This window comes from Martes martes, assembly GCF_963455335.1.
Source record: "Martes martes genome assembly, chromosome: 10".
Taxonomy (NCBI): domain Eukaryota; kingdom Metazoa; phylum Chordata; class Mammalia; order Carnivora; family Mustelidae; genus Martes; species Martes martes.
In genome coordinates this window covers 32,155,003-32,171,508 of record NC_137898.1, presented here as the reverse complement: position 1 = coordinate 32,171,508, position 16,506 = coordinate 32,155,003, and the positions used below count along the sequence as shown (strand labels likewise).

Here is a 16,506-nt window from a genome sequence, read left to right as displayed (position 1 = left end):
GGAAGTGATAGGATCATAACAGTAGTACATTTGGTAGTACTAATAGTAACACTACTAAAGTAATAGTAATTACAACTAAAGCAATAAAAAGTAAATTTTAAAAAGTAAAAAATAAATAGTAGCAGTTACTACTAATAGTAATTTAATAGCAGTACAATATGGAATTCATGGTATTTTTGCTTTTAGAGACTAGCAAACAGATGGAGTTCTCATATTTTGACAAAGACATGCAATGAAATTGTTTTAAAACACATTCCATAACTTTTGAAAACCTCTAGAAGTTAACCAAAACAATTAAAAACATTTTTATCTGAGAACACAGCAGTATGATTTCTGTTTTCTCTTCTGAAAGCTGTATACCATAGAAAATGCCTGTTAAATTATGAAAATTTATCGGTTGCTTTTGTTTATTAAGTGATGGCTTACTAAAGTTAAAATACTCATTTTTTTTAAACCTAAACTTGAGCTGTGCTATAGGCTGAATGTTTATGTCCCCCCAGATTTCAAATGTTAAAAGCTAATGTGATGGTATTTGGAGGTAATTGCGTCCAAGGATAGAGCCCTCCTGAATGGAATTAGTGTCCTTATACAAGAGACCCCAGAGGGCACTCTTGCCCTTACTACCAATAAGTACAAAGTGAGAAGATAGCAATCTATGAATCAGTTAAGGGGCCCTCAACAGACAATGAATCTGCCAGGGCCTTGATCTTGGACTTGGACTTCATATCCATAAGAAATAAATTGTTGTTCAAGTCTCCCAGCCAATGTATTTTTGTGATAGATGACCAAATGGACCAACACATGCTAAAATAAAGATTCCTCAAAACTTAATCCCTTTCATAATTCCCTTTTGTATAAGAATGACATATTTATCCATGTTAAAACTAAACTTTTATTATAGCTGTTTACCTTTTAAATACATAAAATAAAAACAAAATTATGTAAGTACCTTTTGAAATGTTAGAGTTTATAAAATTTTTGTCACTTACCTTTTGAAATATCTTTAATTGTTCTGCCATACCAATCATAAAGATATCTGGCTGGTGAATTTAGGTTCATTCTCATTGTGCAAGTATCTAAAACCTACCCAGGGAGGGAAAAAACTATAAGTAATTTATTACAGTAAGCTCTGGCTGAATCAAATAAACATTTAAAGTCCTTTCTATACTAAATGGCTATAAAAATTATACCATAAAATAATATTTGATGATTTAGAAAATGTTTCTAATATATGAAAAGAAAAAAAACAATTAAAATTATTAGATCACAATTTTACTTTAAAAACACACAAACAGGGGCGCCTGGGTGGCTCAGTGGGTTAAAGCCTCTGCCTTCAGCTCAGGTTATGATCCCAGGGTCCTGGGATCGAGCCCCGCATTGGGCTCTCTGCTCAACGGGGAGCCTGCTTCCTCCTCTCTCCCTGCCTGCCTCTCTGCCTACTTGTGATCTCTGTCTGTCAAATAAATAAATAAAATCTTTTAAAAAATAAATAAATAAATAAAAATTAAAAAATAAAAACACACAAACAAGGGCGTCTGGCTGGCTCAGTCAGTGGAGCATGCAACTCTTGATCTCAGAGTCATGATGTCAAGCCCCACACTAGGTGAAGAGCTTACTTAAAAAAAAATAAAATAAAAATAAAACAAAACATATAAAAAAATATTAATAAAAAAGAAAAAAGATGCATTGAATATTAAAAAGCGGTTACACTATATTTAATAAATGCTAGACTTATAGGAAATTTTGACATTATTCTTGCTATTTTCTATATTTTTCATTAATTTACAATGAAAGCATATTACCTTTAAATTTGGTCTTAACACAAATAAATGGAAAGATATACCATATCAATGGAATGGAAGAATTAATGTTAAAATGCCCATACTACCCAAAACAATCTATAGATTCAATACAATCCTTATCAGAATACCAGTAGTATTTTTCACAGAACTAGAACAAATAATTGTAAAATTTGTATAGAACCACAGAAGACCTAGAATAGTCAAAGCAGTCTTGAAAGGGAAGAACAAAGCTGGAGGTATCACACTCCCTCATTAAACTATATCACAAAACTAAAATAACCAAAATAGCAGGGTACTGGTGCAAAAACAGACACACAGACTAATGGAACAGAGTTGAGAACCCAGAAATAATCCCACACTTAGATGGTCAATTTATGACAAAGGAGGCAAAAATATAAAATGGGGGAAAGATAGTCTCTTCAATACATGTACTGGGGAAACTGGACAGCTACATGTAAAAGAATGAAAATGGACCACTTTCTTATACCATACACAAAAAATATAAAACTCAAAATGGAGTAAAGACCTAACTATAAGACCTGAAGCCATAAAACTCCCAAAAGAAAACAGAGACAGTAACCTCTTGGACATTAACTTTAGCAAAATATTTCTAGATATGTCTCCTCAGGTAAGGGAAACAAAGGAAAAATAAACAACTGGGACTACAACAAACTAAAAAGCTTTGATACGGTGAAGGAAACCATCAGCAAAATGAAAAGGCAACACACTGAATGGGAAAAGATCTTTGCAAAGGTATTTCCAGTAACTGGCTAATATCCAAAATATATAAAGAATTCATACAAGTGAACACTCCAAAAAACCCAAATAATCCAATTAAAATGGGCAGAGGACCTGAACAGATGTTTTGCTCAAGAAGATATATAGATGACCACAGACACATGAAAAGATGCCACATCACTAATCATCAGGGAAATGCAAATCAAAACCACAAGGAGATATTACCTAAGAGCAGTCAGAATGAATAGTACCGAAAAAGACAATACATAACAAGTGCTGGCAGGGATGTGGGGAAAAGGAAACTTTTGCACGCTATTTGTGGAAATGTAATCTGGTGCAATGTAAATTGGAAGACAGTACGGATTCCTCAAAAAACTAAAAATATAAGTACCATACAATCTAGTAATTCCACTTCTGAGTATGCACCCAAGGAAAATGAAAACATGAATTTAAAAAGTTATATGCACCCCTATGTTTATTGCAGCATTATCCAGAAGCCAAGATACAGATACAAGATACAGAAGCAACCCAAGTATCCATTAATAGATGAATGGATAAGCATATATATATAGAATGCATGTATATACAATGAAATATTACTCAGCCATAAAAAAGAATGAAATCTTGCCATTCCTAACAACATGGGTGGACTAATGGGTATTATACTAAGCAAAATAAGTCAGACAGACAAAGACAATTATATATAATTTCACTTATATGTGGAATCTAGAATAAAAAACAAATAACAAACAAACAACAACAATAACAAAGAGAAACACATTTATGAATATAGAGAACAAACTAGGGGTTGCTCAAGGGGAGAGAGGTGGACAGATGGGCAAAATAGGTAAAGGAAACTAAGGGGTCCAAACTTCCAGTTATAAAATAAGTAAGCCCACAGGAATGAAAAGTACAGCATAGGATATAAGTTAATACTATTATAATAACATTGTATGGTGACAGATAGCATATGCTTATCGTGGTAAGCATTTTGTAATGTATATAACTGTCGAATCACTATGCTGTCCAACTGAAATATGTTGACTATACTTTAATTAAAAATAAAAATAAATAAAAATAAATAAATTAGGTCTTAAGGTACTTTCTTTGGGTTTTAAATTATTTCCCAGTGTCCTAAAATCAATTATATTGTCTGATGACAGTTCACCTTGATAACTTAGGTTGTTTGGGTACAAAAAAGTGAAATTAATAAACCACATTTCAAGGTTTCCCATAAGTCTGAAATTCAAGAAATTCTTTCAATGATTTCTAATATTGTAAAGTTGTTTTCTCTAATATTTTATTTTATTTTAAGATTTATTTATTTTAGAGAAATAGAGAGTGAGCAGGGGGAAGAACAGAGGGAGAGAGAGAATCCTAAGCAGACCCCACACCCAGCATGGAGCCCAAATGGGGCTTGATCCCACGACCCTGAGATCACAACCCCAGCTGAAATCAAGAGTCAGATGTTCAACCAACTGAGCCACCCAGGTGCCCCTGTTATCTCAATATTTTAATACTTTGATCTGTCTTGTTATAGCCCTTGTAACAATGACCTTTTCAACATCAGTGAAGACTTAAACATGCATCAGTTAGAGGGAAAGTTCTACTCACAGCATGAGAAAAAATAAAGTAACAAAGTGTGCTGGGGAGTATCAGGTAACCTCATGCAAGTTTTATTAGGTTTTTGAAAGTGACTCCCAAAACATGAATCACTATATCCATTTATAAGTATATGGTAACGGTGCCTGGGTGGCTTAGTTGGTAGGACATGCAACTCTTGATCTTGGAATTGTGAGTTCAAGCCCCACAATGGGTTTAGAGAATACTTAATAATAGCACTGGGGTGGCTCAGTCAGTTAAGTGTCCAACTCTTGGTCTTAGCGCCAGGTCTTGATCTCAGGGTTGTAAGTTCAAGCCCTACTTTGGGCTCCATGCTGGGCATGGAGCAGACTTAAATAAATAAAATAAAATAAAATAAAATAATTAAATTAAATTAAATCTTTTTTTAAAAGTATATAATACATTCTAAATCCAAATTGAAAATACATTGTCTTCTATTTTCACTATTAATGGCTATAATGTACTACTGCTTTTGTGTAACCTAAAACTATTGAAAGATAATGTGGATTACATGATTACAAAATAAAAAGAATATCTTTCCATTGCTGTTAACACCCTTCCTTCAGTTCTGCCCAATTTTATCCTTACCTTAAAGATTTATTTACTTATTTTTAGAGAGAAATAGAGAGAGAGCATGTGAGCCTGAGTGGGGGGAGGGGTAGAGGGCGAGAGCGAGAATCTCAAGCAGAACAGAGAGGGGTAAGGCCAACTCTGGGCTGGATCCATGACCCTGAGATCATGACCTGAGCCCAAATCAAAAGTCTGATGCTTAACCACCTGAGGAGCCACCCAGGCGCCCCATCCCTACTTTAAAATTGGAAACTGTAATCCTAGTCCTAGCCCAACCAACTCATTTTCTTTGTGACAACAAACATATTTAAAGAGCTTCATGTGTATATAAAGACAAAGTTGTACTTTCCTTTCAGTCTGGAGAACAACTTTCAAACATTGTGACTAATTTGCTTTATCTAATTGCTGTATCAAGTGATGTGTGTTGCATTTAAAAGGCAAATATCGGGGCACCTGGGTGGCTCAGTGGGTTAAAGCCTCTGCCTACAACCTGGGTCATGATCCCAGGGTCCTGGGATTGAGCCCCACATCGGGCTCTCTGCTCAGCAGGAAGCCCGCTTCTCCCTCTCTCTCTCTGCCTGCCTCTCTGCCTACTTGTGATCTCTGTCTGTCAAATAAATAAATAAAATCTTAAAACAAACAAACAAACCTTTAAAAAAAATAAAATAAAAGGCAAATATCTAATTGACTAACTTATTTTGACAAATTGGCCTTTACTGGATTACATCGGAGGTTCTCAGCCTTTATTCTACCCCACACATGACCAATAATGTTCTCATGAGCCACAGAGTCGCATAGGTATTCACAGAATTGTGTGTGTTTCTTGCATGCTAGCTGCAATCCAATTTGGGGCAATCTTTCAGAAATGTATTGCTACTTTTTCTCAAAATCGGGAAGGCATATCTGTTTATGACTAAGACTGAAGTTACAAGAATAATCTCAAACCCTCTAACTGATGATGAAAATATTCACACTATCAGTGTTTTACCTAAATAACAATGTTCTTGCAATGTATTTCACAAATGATTATAAACTCTGTCATGTGGAGCAAATCTATGACCTCCAATCTGCCTATTTGGAGCATATCAGTGCAGGAGTTCAGTTCCTGACTGAATATCTAAGCTGGAATAGACCCATGGCTGGGACTGGTCCTTGTCACCCAATAAAAAAAGGTAATAACGCTGGTGACTCCAAATGTCACTCTTCTCGCCTTCCTTCCCACTCTTTTGGGTTAATTTCTTTAGCGATTACTACACATAAGCTCACCTTGGATTCCTATCCATGGGCTGGAACCTTTACTAAAAATGCTTGTACAGTAATATTCAAAATAGAAGAGAGAAGTTATCAGAAGAAATTGGAGTTTTGTCTGTAACTTTAGACAGAAAGGGGAGTGAAACATACTTCCTGACATGGGCATGGGATCCACCCTTGTGTTTTTAAAGATACTTTACTGACACAGTTCACCTCTGACTAGCAAAATTCTCCTATTGGTCACTTTATTCCATGTGACTTTGTCTCCAGGGATTATCCTTTTACCACCACCACCACCCTCCTTGTCAGAAATATTAACAGGAGACAATTCAGTACACGTTCTTCCTTAGTCAGTCTCTCTCAACACTATTAACAATCTATGTTTGGTCTCATAGAGCCTCCTCCTTTGGTTCCCCATGTTCTTGATCTTTCCATTCTTTATGTTTAGTGCTCAATTTCTTAATATTACACATCTATTTCTTAAAAGTTCAGTGAAGACCTTTGGTACAAATTATATTCTCTAGTTACTAGTGAAGATTCAAATATCTAAATATCCTTCTCCAAAGTTATAATTTCCCAATTAAACTAAGCAAAATGTGAGCTATTTAAAGATGGTCCCATTTATTTCAACTAAAATTTCAATGATTTAAAAAATTATTTCAAATAGTGTTGTCTTTGTGTTTAAAAAAAAATCAGTCAAGTAAAATTACACAGCTTTCTAACTCTAAGATCCCTCTTTTCATTGTGCCAAAATACCAGTAAAAATGTTTTTGTAAACCGAATTTTAAGAGTTAAATGAGTTTAAAAGCCAGGATTAGAAAACCAGATACTAGAAATTAATAATGCATCAGCAACACTGTCATTCTCTCCTACTTTCAGGATGAAAGATCCTTAGAGCGTTTAAGCCAACCTTCAGGAATCATTTTCTCAGAGTAAATTATTAGTGGTATGAATTAGTATCAATATAAATTTCTGTCAAAAGCCCTGAAATGAAGCCACTACTTGTCAGGTCATTCTTATAATTCACAATTATTTAACAGTGTCATCTTGCTGTAATATTAAGGTTAATTAAAATACCATTTCCACTCATCTGTACCTGTTAAACTTGTTAAAATATTATTTTTACAAATTCACATTTTGTTAATTTCTCCCAGCCTAGGTTCCTTCTGATACTGAAATTTAAAGCCATCATGCTGTAAAACCATGCTTTTGACAAGCAGTTGGGAAGAGATTTTCTACAAACTCTTTTTCATTTAATCTGTTAATGGTTCTGGGAGTTACCTCTAACCATCAGCATATCTGGTGCAAAGCTTGCCGTTTCTGGAATGGCTACCATGGAGGTGGTATGGTTACACAGTCTAGAACCTCTGGGTTTGGAATGCCCCTATCCCAGTCCAAGTGAAAGAACTCAGTATCACCCATGGCCAAGTGAGCCAAATCGACAAGCCATTAGATCCAACAAGGCCCTTCTCCTCAAAGACATGTTTTTACATGTTTACATTCAGAAGTATAAGCCCTGATTTACACTTCCCTGTAAACTGTTTTCAAAAGGTCTTCTGTGGCAAGGGTCAGCAGCCTACACAGTGTGGGCTAATTCTGGCCACAACCTGTTTCTATATGGCCTAAGGGCTAAGAATAATTTGTACAATTTTAAATATTAAAAAAATCACACAAATGACCACATCAGCATTACTATTATTCATAGTTACCAAACTCCATGGTCCCTCGATACTGCCCAAACCTTACACTGACCTTAGGAAATAAGAAAATCTCCTTACATTCATAGTAATTCTCTTAGTGGCCTACCCAATATTCATTTTTTGCCTCATCCTTGCTGTCCTGATTTTGTTTAGAGGTTCACTTACAGCTTTGGACTTGAGGTAAGCTACAGTTACCTTCATTGATCTAGGTCAATCATGGTTGTCCTATGCCTCTTGTCAGTTTGGGAGTAAGCACAATCTAGTTCTGCCAATGAGACATGAGAAAGGGCTTCTGGGAAAGGCTTCATCATTCATAAGGAATAGATAGTCTTTTTCTGCCACTGGTCAAAATTGTACCAGGCTGTGTACCTGGCCTGTTACCAACATATGAAGGAGCATAAAATCCAGAAAATTAAAAATAACATCACTGGGGGGGTACCTGGCTGGCTTAGTTGTGACAGCAAGAGACTCTTGATCTTAGGGTCATGAGTTCAAGTCCCTTGTTGGATGTAGAGATTACTTAAACAAATAAAACTAAAAAAAAAAAAAAAAAAAATCTAACTAGAGTCCTATCATGCTATGCTTTTTTAAAACTATCCTACTGGGACGCCTGGGTGGCTCAGTTGGTTAGGCAGCTGCCTTCGGCTCAGGTCATGATCCCAGCGTCCTGGGATCGAGTCCCACATCGGGCTCCTTGCTCCGCGGGGAGCCTGCTTCTCCCTCTGCCTCTGCCTACCACTCTGTCTGCCTGTGCTCGCTCGCTCTCTCTCTAACAAATAAATAAAAAAATTAAAACTATCCTACTCCTGGATTTCTTGCTTCCTTTTTGCTTAAATCTGTTTAAATCAGGATTCTGCTATTAGCAGTTATCATCCTAACTAATAGAAAAAAGATTTTTTTTGGCCCAGCTTCCTCAAATGAGGAACACTGTTTCAACTAACTCAATGGATATTTGTACAGCAAATAGATTACAACAGTATTCACTATATAAACCTAAGAAGAAAAATCATTGAAAACCCAGAGAAGAATTTTAAAAGAAATTTTAACAAGCTGAAAATAGTGAAAATTAATAGATAATTATGAAAATAATTCATTGGATTACTAAAAATATTTCACCTTTGGCAAATAATTATACTTGTTCAGTAGAAGTATCATGAATACTTTGAGAAAGGGAATCTGTTTTTATAGATTTTTTTGCTAACTGAAAGACTGTCAAATACATTGTGAATCTTCAAAGAATTAAAATGTAATAAAATGTACTAAGCATAATTCTCTGCTAAGACCAAGATTTTATAATGACTTACAATAAAAATTATGATCATTATTTCAACCTGAAGATGCCAGGAGATTGGGATGAATTTGTACCCATCTTATTAAATAACTTAAAGGTACTTTTCTGAATAAATTCTGGAAATAAATTTATTGGCCAGTTATTTGTCTTTTTCTCATAAAACTGGATGAAAGAATGCATGCCAAATCTAGTTATTTGCTCTTACTAATAATGAATATCACTATGATTTGTAAAAGCAATTATTTCTGGTGAATTTGAAATGTAGGTGTTCTGGCATTTTATTATTAAAATGTGAATGGGAAGTAGATAACCAGAGGAGATTTTCCAAGTAATCTATTAAAATATACTCTTTGGATATTCTATACTTAATTGATCTCTTCTTAAAATAAATAGCCCAGATTACTTTAAAATGTTAATAATGCCAAACATACTATTATTTCCTTTTTTTAAAAAGTGGGGTTTTTTTAAGATTTTTATTTATCTATTTGACAAAAGGAGATCACAAATAGGCAGAGAGGCAGGCAGAGAGAGAGAGAAGGAAGCAGGCTCCCTGCCGAGCAGAGAGACCGATGCGGGACTCGATCCCAAGACCCTGAGATCATGACCTGAGCCAAAGGCAGAGGCTTACCCCACTGAGCCACCCAGGTGCCCTATTATTTCCTTTTTAAAACTATTATTTTAATGTACAATTTACATGAAATAAGCTGTGCCTATTTTAAGTGTACAGATTAATGCAGGTAGAAAAAAATGTATCTGAGGCACCTGGGTTGGCTCAGTTGGTAAAGCATCTGCCTTCGGCTCAGGTCATTATCCCAGGGTCTCTAGGATCAAATCCTGTGTCAGGCTTCCTGCTCAGCGAGGAGCCTGCTTCTCCCTCTTCCTCTCCCCCTGCTTGTGCTCTCTCACTCTCTCTGTCAAATAAGTAAAAAAATCTTTAAAAAAAGAAAAAAGTGTGTCTGTGTAACCACCACCACCACGATCAAGATATAGAATATTTCCTTTACTCTCCCAAATTCCTCATGCTCTTTCCCAATCACTATTCAGTACAGCTGGCCCCAGGAAAACATGAATCCCTGTATTTCACTAGAGAAGTTTTATCTGTTCTACAATTTCACATAAATGGAATCATATAGTGAGTATTGTTTTGTATCTGGCTTCTTTCATTTACCACAATATGTGTTCCTTTTTATTGCTGAAGAGTATTCCTTGGTATGGATATAGCACAATTTGTCACTCATTTGTTTTTGTTTTTGTTTTTCTTAAGGATTATAATTCTATAGTTTCATTAAGTCAAAAAATAACAATGTAGTAGTAAGTTTACATTTAAACCAAGTTTTCGCAGAAACCTAACATGTGCCTAAAAAGATTTTACAATGGAAGTTGTAGATGCAGACCTAGATGATGTCAAGAACTAATGATATCATGATTCAAGACAGCATTTTGGGTATTAGTTAATTCTTAGGATTTAAAAAAAAAAAAAGTTTTCTTTTATGTTTTAAAGTGAACCACTGCTCCAGTATGAAAGTTTAAACTTCTGAGACCAGGGCTTTTGAAATGATTCAAATCTTGAAGTGATTTAGTGAACCTGCACTGTTAGTGACTAAATCCTGCCATCAAAAATGATTTCAGAGTTCAAAGTTCAAAGAACAGGCTTCAGGAGTTTTCTACTCTAAGACCAGGGGCCCTTGCTGCTTGCTCTTAGGGTAGGCAGAACCACCTGCCCATGTATATGCTCCAATAAGATTTTCCCACTTCAAACAGTTTCCATCCCCAAAATGGCAACTTTGGTAACTTATTAACTGGACTAGTTCTTTACTGGAAACAGCATTAAGCTCAGGCAGGGAACACCTGGGCTTAAAAATTTCAGGCATTCGCAGCTTTTAAATAGTCTCTCACAGCCTTCATTTAAGTTGCCAATAACTTTTTTTAAAAGATAAAATATTGGGGTGCCTGGGTGGCTCAGTGGGTTAAAGCCTCTGCCTTCGGCTCAGGTCATGATCCCAGGGTCCTGGGATCAAGCCCCGCATTGGGCTCTCTGCTCAGTGGGGATCCTGCCTCCTCTCCTCCCTCTCCGCCTGCCTCTCTGCCTACTTGTTATCTCTGTCTGTCAAATAAATAAATAAAATCTTTAAAAAAAAAAATAAAATATTCTAGACACACCATTAGTTTATTCATTGCTTCACCATTTCCCCATTCGGACTCCAAATTTAACAAAAATGATCCGACCCTTCTCTGGTCCTTCCCACCTCTATCCCTCCCACTCCCAAATAATACACCAGTAAGGGCCCAAATCTACACACACGCTACACTGTAAAAATGCAGAGTTAACCTACTGGGGAGAAGGCTGTGGGTTGTGCAGATGCACTTTAAAAATCTACAGTATTTTTTTCTCTCCCACACACCCATTCTGTAAATTTTGTCCTTCATGGAAGGCCCTTTGCCTTTCTCAGCGAAGTACAGAATGGATCTTCTTGCAACACTTCTCCCTCCCCTTCACTGGGATAGGTGTATGCAAACTACACAGCATGGAAAGGCTTTAAAGCACTTTGGCTGCTGTAGGGCACAGAAATGATACTGACTCTTCAAAGGACACCTTTTTTCAGTCTTTTCCTTTTTCTTCTCTATACTTCAGTTTGGATAGCTTTTATTGCCCTGTCTTAAAGTTCACTGATCTTTTCTTCTCTAATGTCTAATCTGCTGTTAAATCCATCTGGTGGACTTTTTTCTCCCTTTTAAGGTACTGTATTTTTATACAATGGAATACTATGTAGCCATCAAAAGAAATGAAATCTTGCCATTTGCAATGACATGGATGGAACTAGATATTATACTTAGCGAAATAAATCAATCAGAGAAAGACAATTATCATATGATCTACCTGATATGAGGAAGTTGAGAAGCAACATGGGGGGTTTGGGGGGAAGGAAAGGAATAAATGAAACAAGATGGGATCGGGAGGGAGACAAACCATAAGAGACTCTTAATCTCACAAAACAAACTGAGGGTTGCTGGGGGGAGGGGGGTAGGGAGAGGGTGATTGGGTTATGGACATTGGAGAAGGTATGTGCTATGGTGAGTGCTGTGAAGTGTAAACCTGGCGATTCACAGACCTATACCTCTGGGGCTAGTAATACATTATATGTTAATTTAAAAATTTTAAAAAATTAAATCAAAATACCAAAACAGATTAAATGTAGAATCTTCTAATAAGATAAGCATAAAATAGATTTGCATAAATTTTAAAAAGTATTTTCTCATGAAATTGTTTTTGTTTTGAAAAATATAGTTTTCATTAAAAAATGTTCTGGGGTGCCTGGGTGGCTCAGTGGGTTAAAGCCTCTGCCTTCGGCTCAGGTCATGATCTCAGGGTCCTGGGATCGAGCCCCACGTTGGGCTCTCTGCTCAGCAGGGAGCCTGCTTCCCTTCCTGTCTCTCTCTGCCTGCCTCTCTGCCTACTTGTGATCTCTGTCAAATAAATAAAATCTTTAAAAAAAAAAAAAGTTCTGTTAAAAAAAAAGATATTGTATTTTTCAGGTCTAGAACTTCCATTGGTTATATTTTTAGTTTCCATTTCTCTTCATATAATATTCATGTTTTTCTTTAATTCCTTCACAAATTTATAATAGCTTTAGAAATGTCTTTTACATTTTGTCTTTGTCTTTTACTAGGGCACCTGGGTGGCTCAGTCAGTTAAGTGTCTGCCTTCAGCTCAGGTCATGATCCCAGGGTCCTGGGATGGAGCTCCACATCAGGCTCCCTGCTAAGCTGAGAGTCTGCTTCTCCCTTTCCCTCTGTCCCTTCCCCCTGCTTGTGCATATTCTCTCTCTCAAATAAATTTAAAAAATCTTTTTTAAAAAAGTGTCTTTTACTGTTAATTCTATTTGGGGGCTCTGTTTCTATTGACTGACTTTTCTCCTGGACAATGATTACCTTTTTGGGAATCTTTGTGAATTTCCCACATGTTTAATAAAATCTCTCTCCTATGACATGTCAAAACACAAATGTATTCCTACCCTTATTTCCTTTTTACATCTCCATTAGTTGTTTTTTCCCTGGTAGTTAGTTGTTTATACCAAGCCTTATGGAGTTTACCTTGTGCATGAACAACTTAATATTTAGCCAAGGATACAAGGGGCCCCCCAAGCAACTTTTAGGAACTATTATCTAAGTAATTCCTTAATTTATGGCATTTCATGGAAAATTCCAACATTTCCACCTCCTACTACTTTGATGTCTTTCTCCTCAGCTTGTAGAGACCATTGTGCTTTTCTTGGATTTTCTCTCCTTATACCAGTTTTATGGTATAAAGATGGGGTACATTGTAGGACTTGCTTCAACTTTTCCTCTCTCAAGCTTGACTTCTCATGATGCAATATCTAAAAATCACTGTTTCATATATTTTGTCCAATCCCAGTTGTTTAAAATGCGATGGCTACTCTGATACTAGTTATTCTGTTATGACTGTGAACAGATATTGCACATTTTTCATGGTTATATTAACTCATTTTTAAGTGAGGACACACAGGAATTAAAATGTCATAAAAAACTGGGCGCCTGGGTGGCTCAGTGGGTTAAGCCACTGCCTTCAGCTCAGGTCATGATCTCGGGGTCCTGGGATTGAGTCCTGCATCGGGTTCTTTGCTCATTGGGTAGCCCGCTTCCCTCTTTCTCTCTCTGCCTGCCTCTCTGCCTACTTGTGATCTCTCTCTGTCAAATAAATAAATAAAATCTTTTTTTAAAAATGTCATAAAAAACTAATTTGTGACACTTTCCTATAATGGAAAAAATCTGAACTAGGAAAATGGGTTCTCGTCCTAGCCATTCCAACTGATCCATTTTGGATAGAGCAGCTAACTTCTCTAACTTTCAGTTTTCTGAGTTGGTTAATTAGATGATCTCATAAAATCTGTGATCTTAATATTAAGGATTATCTGTCGTTAAGTATTTACTGTAAAGTAAACAAATCTGCAAACTGTAAATTCTTATTTGCTTTTATTTCAGCTGAGGAAATTCACATTCCTGCCCCCCACACTTAGGATTTTATTTAAGAAAATAAATTCTGATTACCAAATAATTATTTATAAGATTCAAAAATAATCCAATTGTATAACACTGAAGTTGAAAATAAATAGAAGACAATTGGCCTCTTGAAAATAAACTCCAGTATCAAATTCCGTATTTTAAAAAAATCAGCTTTCATATCTTAAAATATGATATTAATCCCTGGTCTGAACACTAGACTGATTTTTAAAACAATAATAGTATCAATGGGTTTTTCCTCATCTATCATAAAAAGCTCTTTAAAGAACTTCTAAAATACTAATTATGCATGACCTCCCCTGTCGGAATCCATGGTGAGCATCTTTAATCAAATTTTGTTACTCCAGGTGCTCCCTTTTGAATCTCTTAAGATGTTCTCTAAATTCCTTTGCCCACACTATTGGAAAAATCTCTGTTGTTATAGTTACTGATCTATGTGTGGACATTCCATAATAATGCTATTATGTTGTATTTTTTTCAATTGACTTATACATTTTAAACTTGAATATTTTCTTGAAGGCTTTTTATGTTTAGGCTTACTGAGTCATCTTCCAGATTAACAAATGTGAGCATCATAAAAGTCTGGATTTTCTTTTGATTTAAGGGTGGTTTCTTGATTTATTTATACCTTGATTTATTTATACCATGATTTATTTATACCTTGACTGCCACATATAAGATATTCTCTCAATCTTCATGTTGTTTTTTAGAAGTAACAAGGAAAAGTCACTATAATAAAATATGTTTACATACAAATACTAAGGGAATATTTATTTCTGCTAAGTTAGAGTTGCCACATGGACTACCCTCTGCTAACCTACAGAATTTTTACTCTTCCTGATTTAACTCCCTGCATTAGTTCTAAGCTAGAAACTAGTGTTCTAATTTCCCATAACCTGCTTTCTATGTCATACAACTTATTTCTTTCTCATGAACCACAACACAAGTATAGGAAAGCAGCCAAGGAATCTATGAAGATTTCCATTAATTAATAAATTCGAAGTTTTAGAATACCAGAACAGGAGTTCTCAAACTTAGTGGGGCTAGGAATCATTTGGACACATTTGTTGAAGTTCAGATTCTCAGGCTGCACACTCAGGATGTTCTTAATTCAATAGGCTTGGAATGAGGGCCAACAGTTTGAAATTTTAACACATAGTCTAGATGATTTTGATGCAGATGTTCTGTGGACCATACTTGAAGAAACACTGAAAGCCCTTTGTCTGCAATAAGTATCTTATGTCTGAAGAGATGACAGGAAAAAAGTATTCTGTTTTCACTCAAGTAGATTGATACTATGTTTTCCAAATCAGATGTACAAACCCCAACATACTGGGCAAAACAATCCACTGGGCTAGGAAGAAGATATTAGAATTATCTTTTCACCTAAAAAAATCAGCTTTATCAATGTTACATAAAAGAATGATACTTGGCATTTTAAAAAAGAAAGGGAGAGAATTAGAAAGGAACCCAGTAACAAAAATTCTGGGAGCTAGAGGAAAAATAAGTAGTAAATGATTTATTTAGCAGACCAGAGACTTCAAAACTGAAGCTAGCAGAAGTAAACTTGCTTTGTACTGCAAAACCCCAGAAAGGTTCTCATAAATTGGAGCCATCAGATAACTCTTAAAAACAGGCTGAAAATAAGTTGACTATTACTATAAAAAGCAGTTAAGTTCCCAAACCCTCCCTGAACACCAAGCATTCAGTTAACTATACTTTTGCCATCAGAAGAGAAGACAGGAGATTTGGTGTCTGTTGAAGCTAAACCACAGGAACTCTGAAATCAGAGGCACCAGGCAGAGCTGAGAAAGAGGGCAGCTTACTGAAAAGAGGGGCATTAAATGAAAATCTACATGCTGAAAGTACAACTCTCAGTCCCCTTATCCACTTGGCTACGAGATTGCTCAAACTGGCAGATTTTTGCCGGAGAAACTGATTAGTCCAAGAGTAAAGACAAACACCGAGAATTAGCCGCTCCCCCACGGTAAAGAAAAAGCCTAGTCAAAACACTCTTCCTATGCAACCCATGCCTCAGTAAGACATTCTTTTTTTTTTTTTTTTTTTTTTTTAAGATTTTGTTTATTTGACAGAGAGAGATCACAAGTAGCCAGAGAGGCAGGCAGGGGGGTGGGAAGCAGACTACTTGTTGAGCAGAGAGACTGATGCAGGACTCGATTCTAGGTCCCCAGGACCCCGAGATCATGACCTGAGCCGAACACAGAGGTTCAACCCACTGAGCCACCCAAATGCTCTCAGTAAGACATTCTTATGTCTTTTAAATACTTTTAAATACTAATGGAAGATTAACCCATCTTTAAATACTAATGAAAGTATTCACTTTTAAATACTAATGGAAGATTAACCCATCTTTAAGAAAACTCTGAAACACGAAAGACAGAAAACAAAACAAAACAAAACAAACCCAAATACTTAGAAAATAGATAGTGAAGGAAGCAGAAACAAAAACATTCATTGGGTTAGAAGGTAA

At 35.9% G+C, this 16,506-nt stretch overlaps 1 protein-coding gene across 1 annotated transcript in view; it reads right to left on the bottom strand.

Annotated features, from left to right (window-relative positions):
- Positions 1 to 981: 981 nt before the first annotated feature.
- DCDC1 (doublecortin domain containing 1) overlaps positions 982 to 16,506 on the bottom strand; it is a gene marked incomplete at both ends in the record, with an annotated part of 55,702 nt that continues 40,177 nt past the window's right edge. Inside the window, one exon of the mRNA XM_080816991.1 lies at positions 982 to 1,083. Within this exon, the coding sequence (XP_080673117.1) occupies positions 982 to 1,083 (102 nt within the window). The remainder of the gene's footprint in view (positions 1,084 to 16,506) is intronic.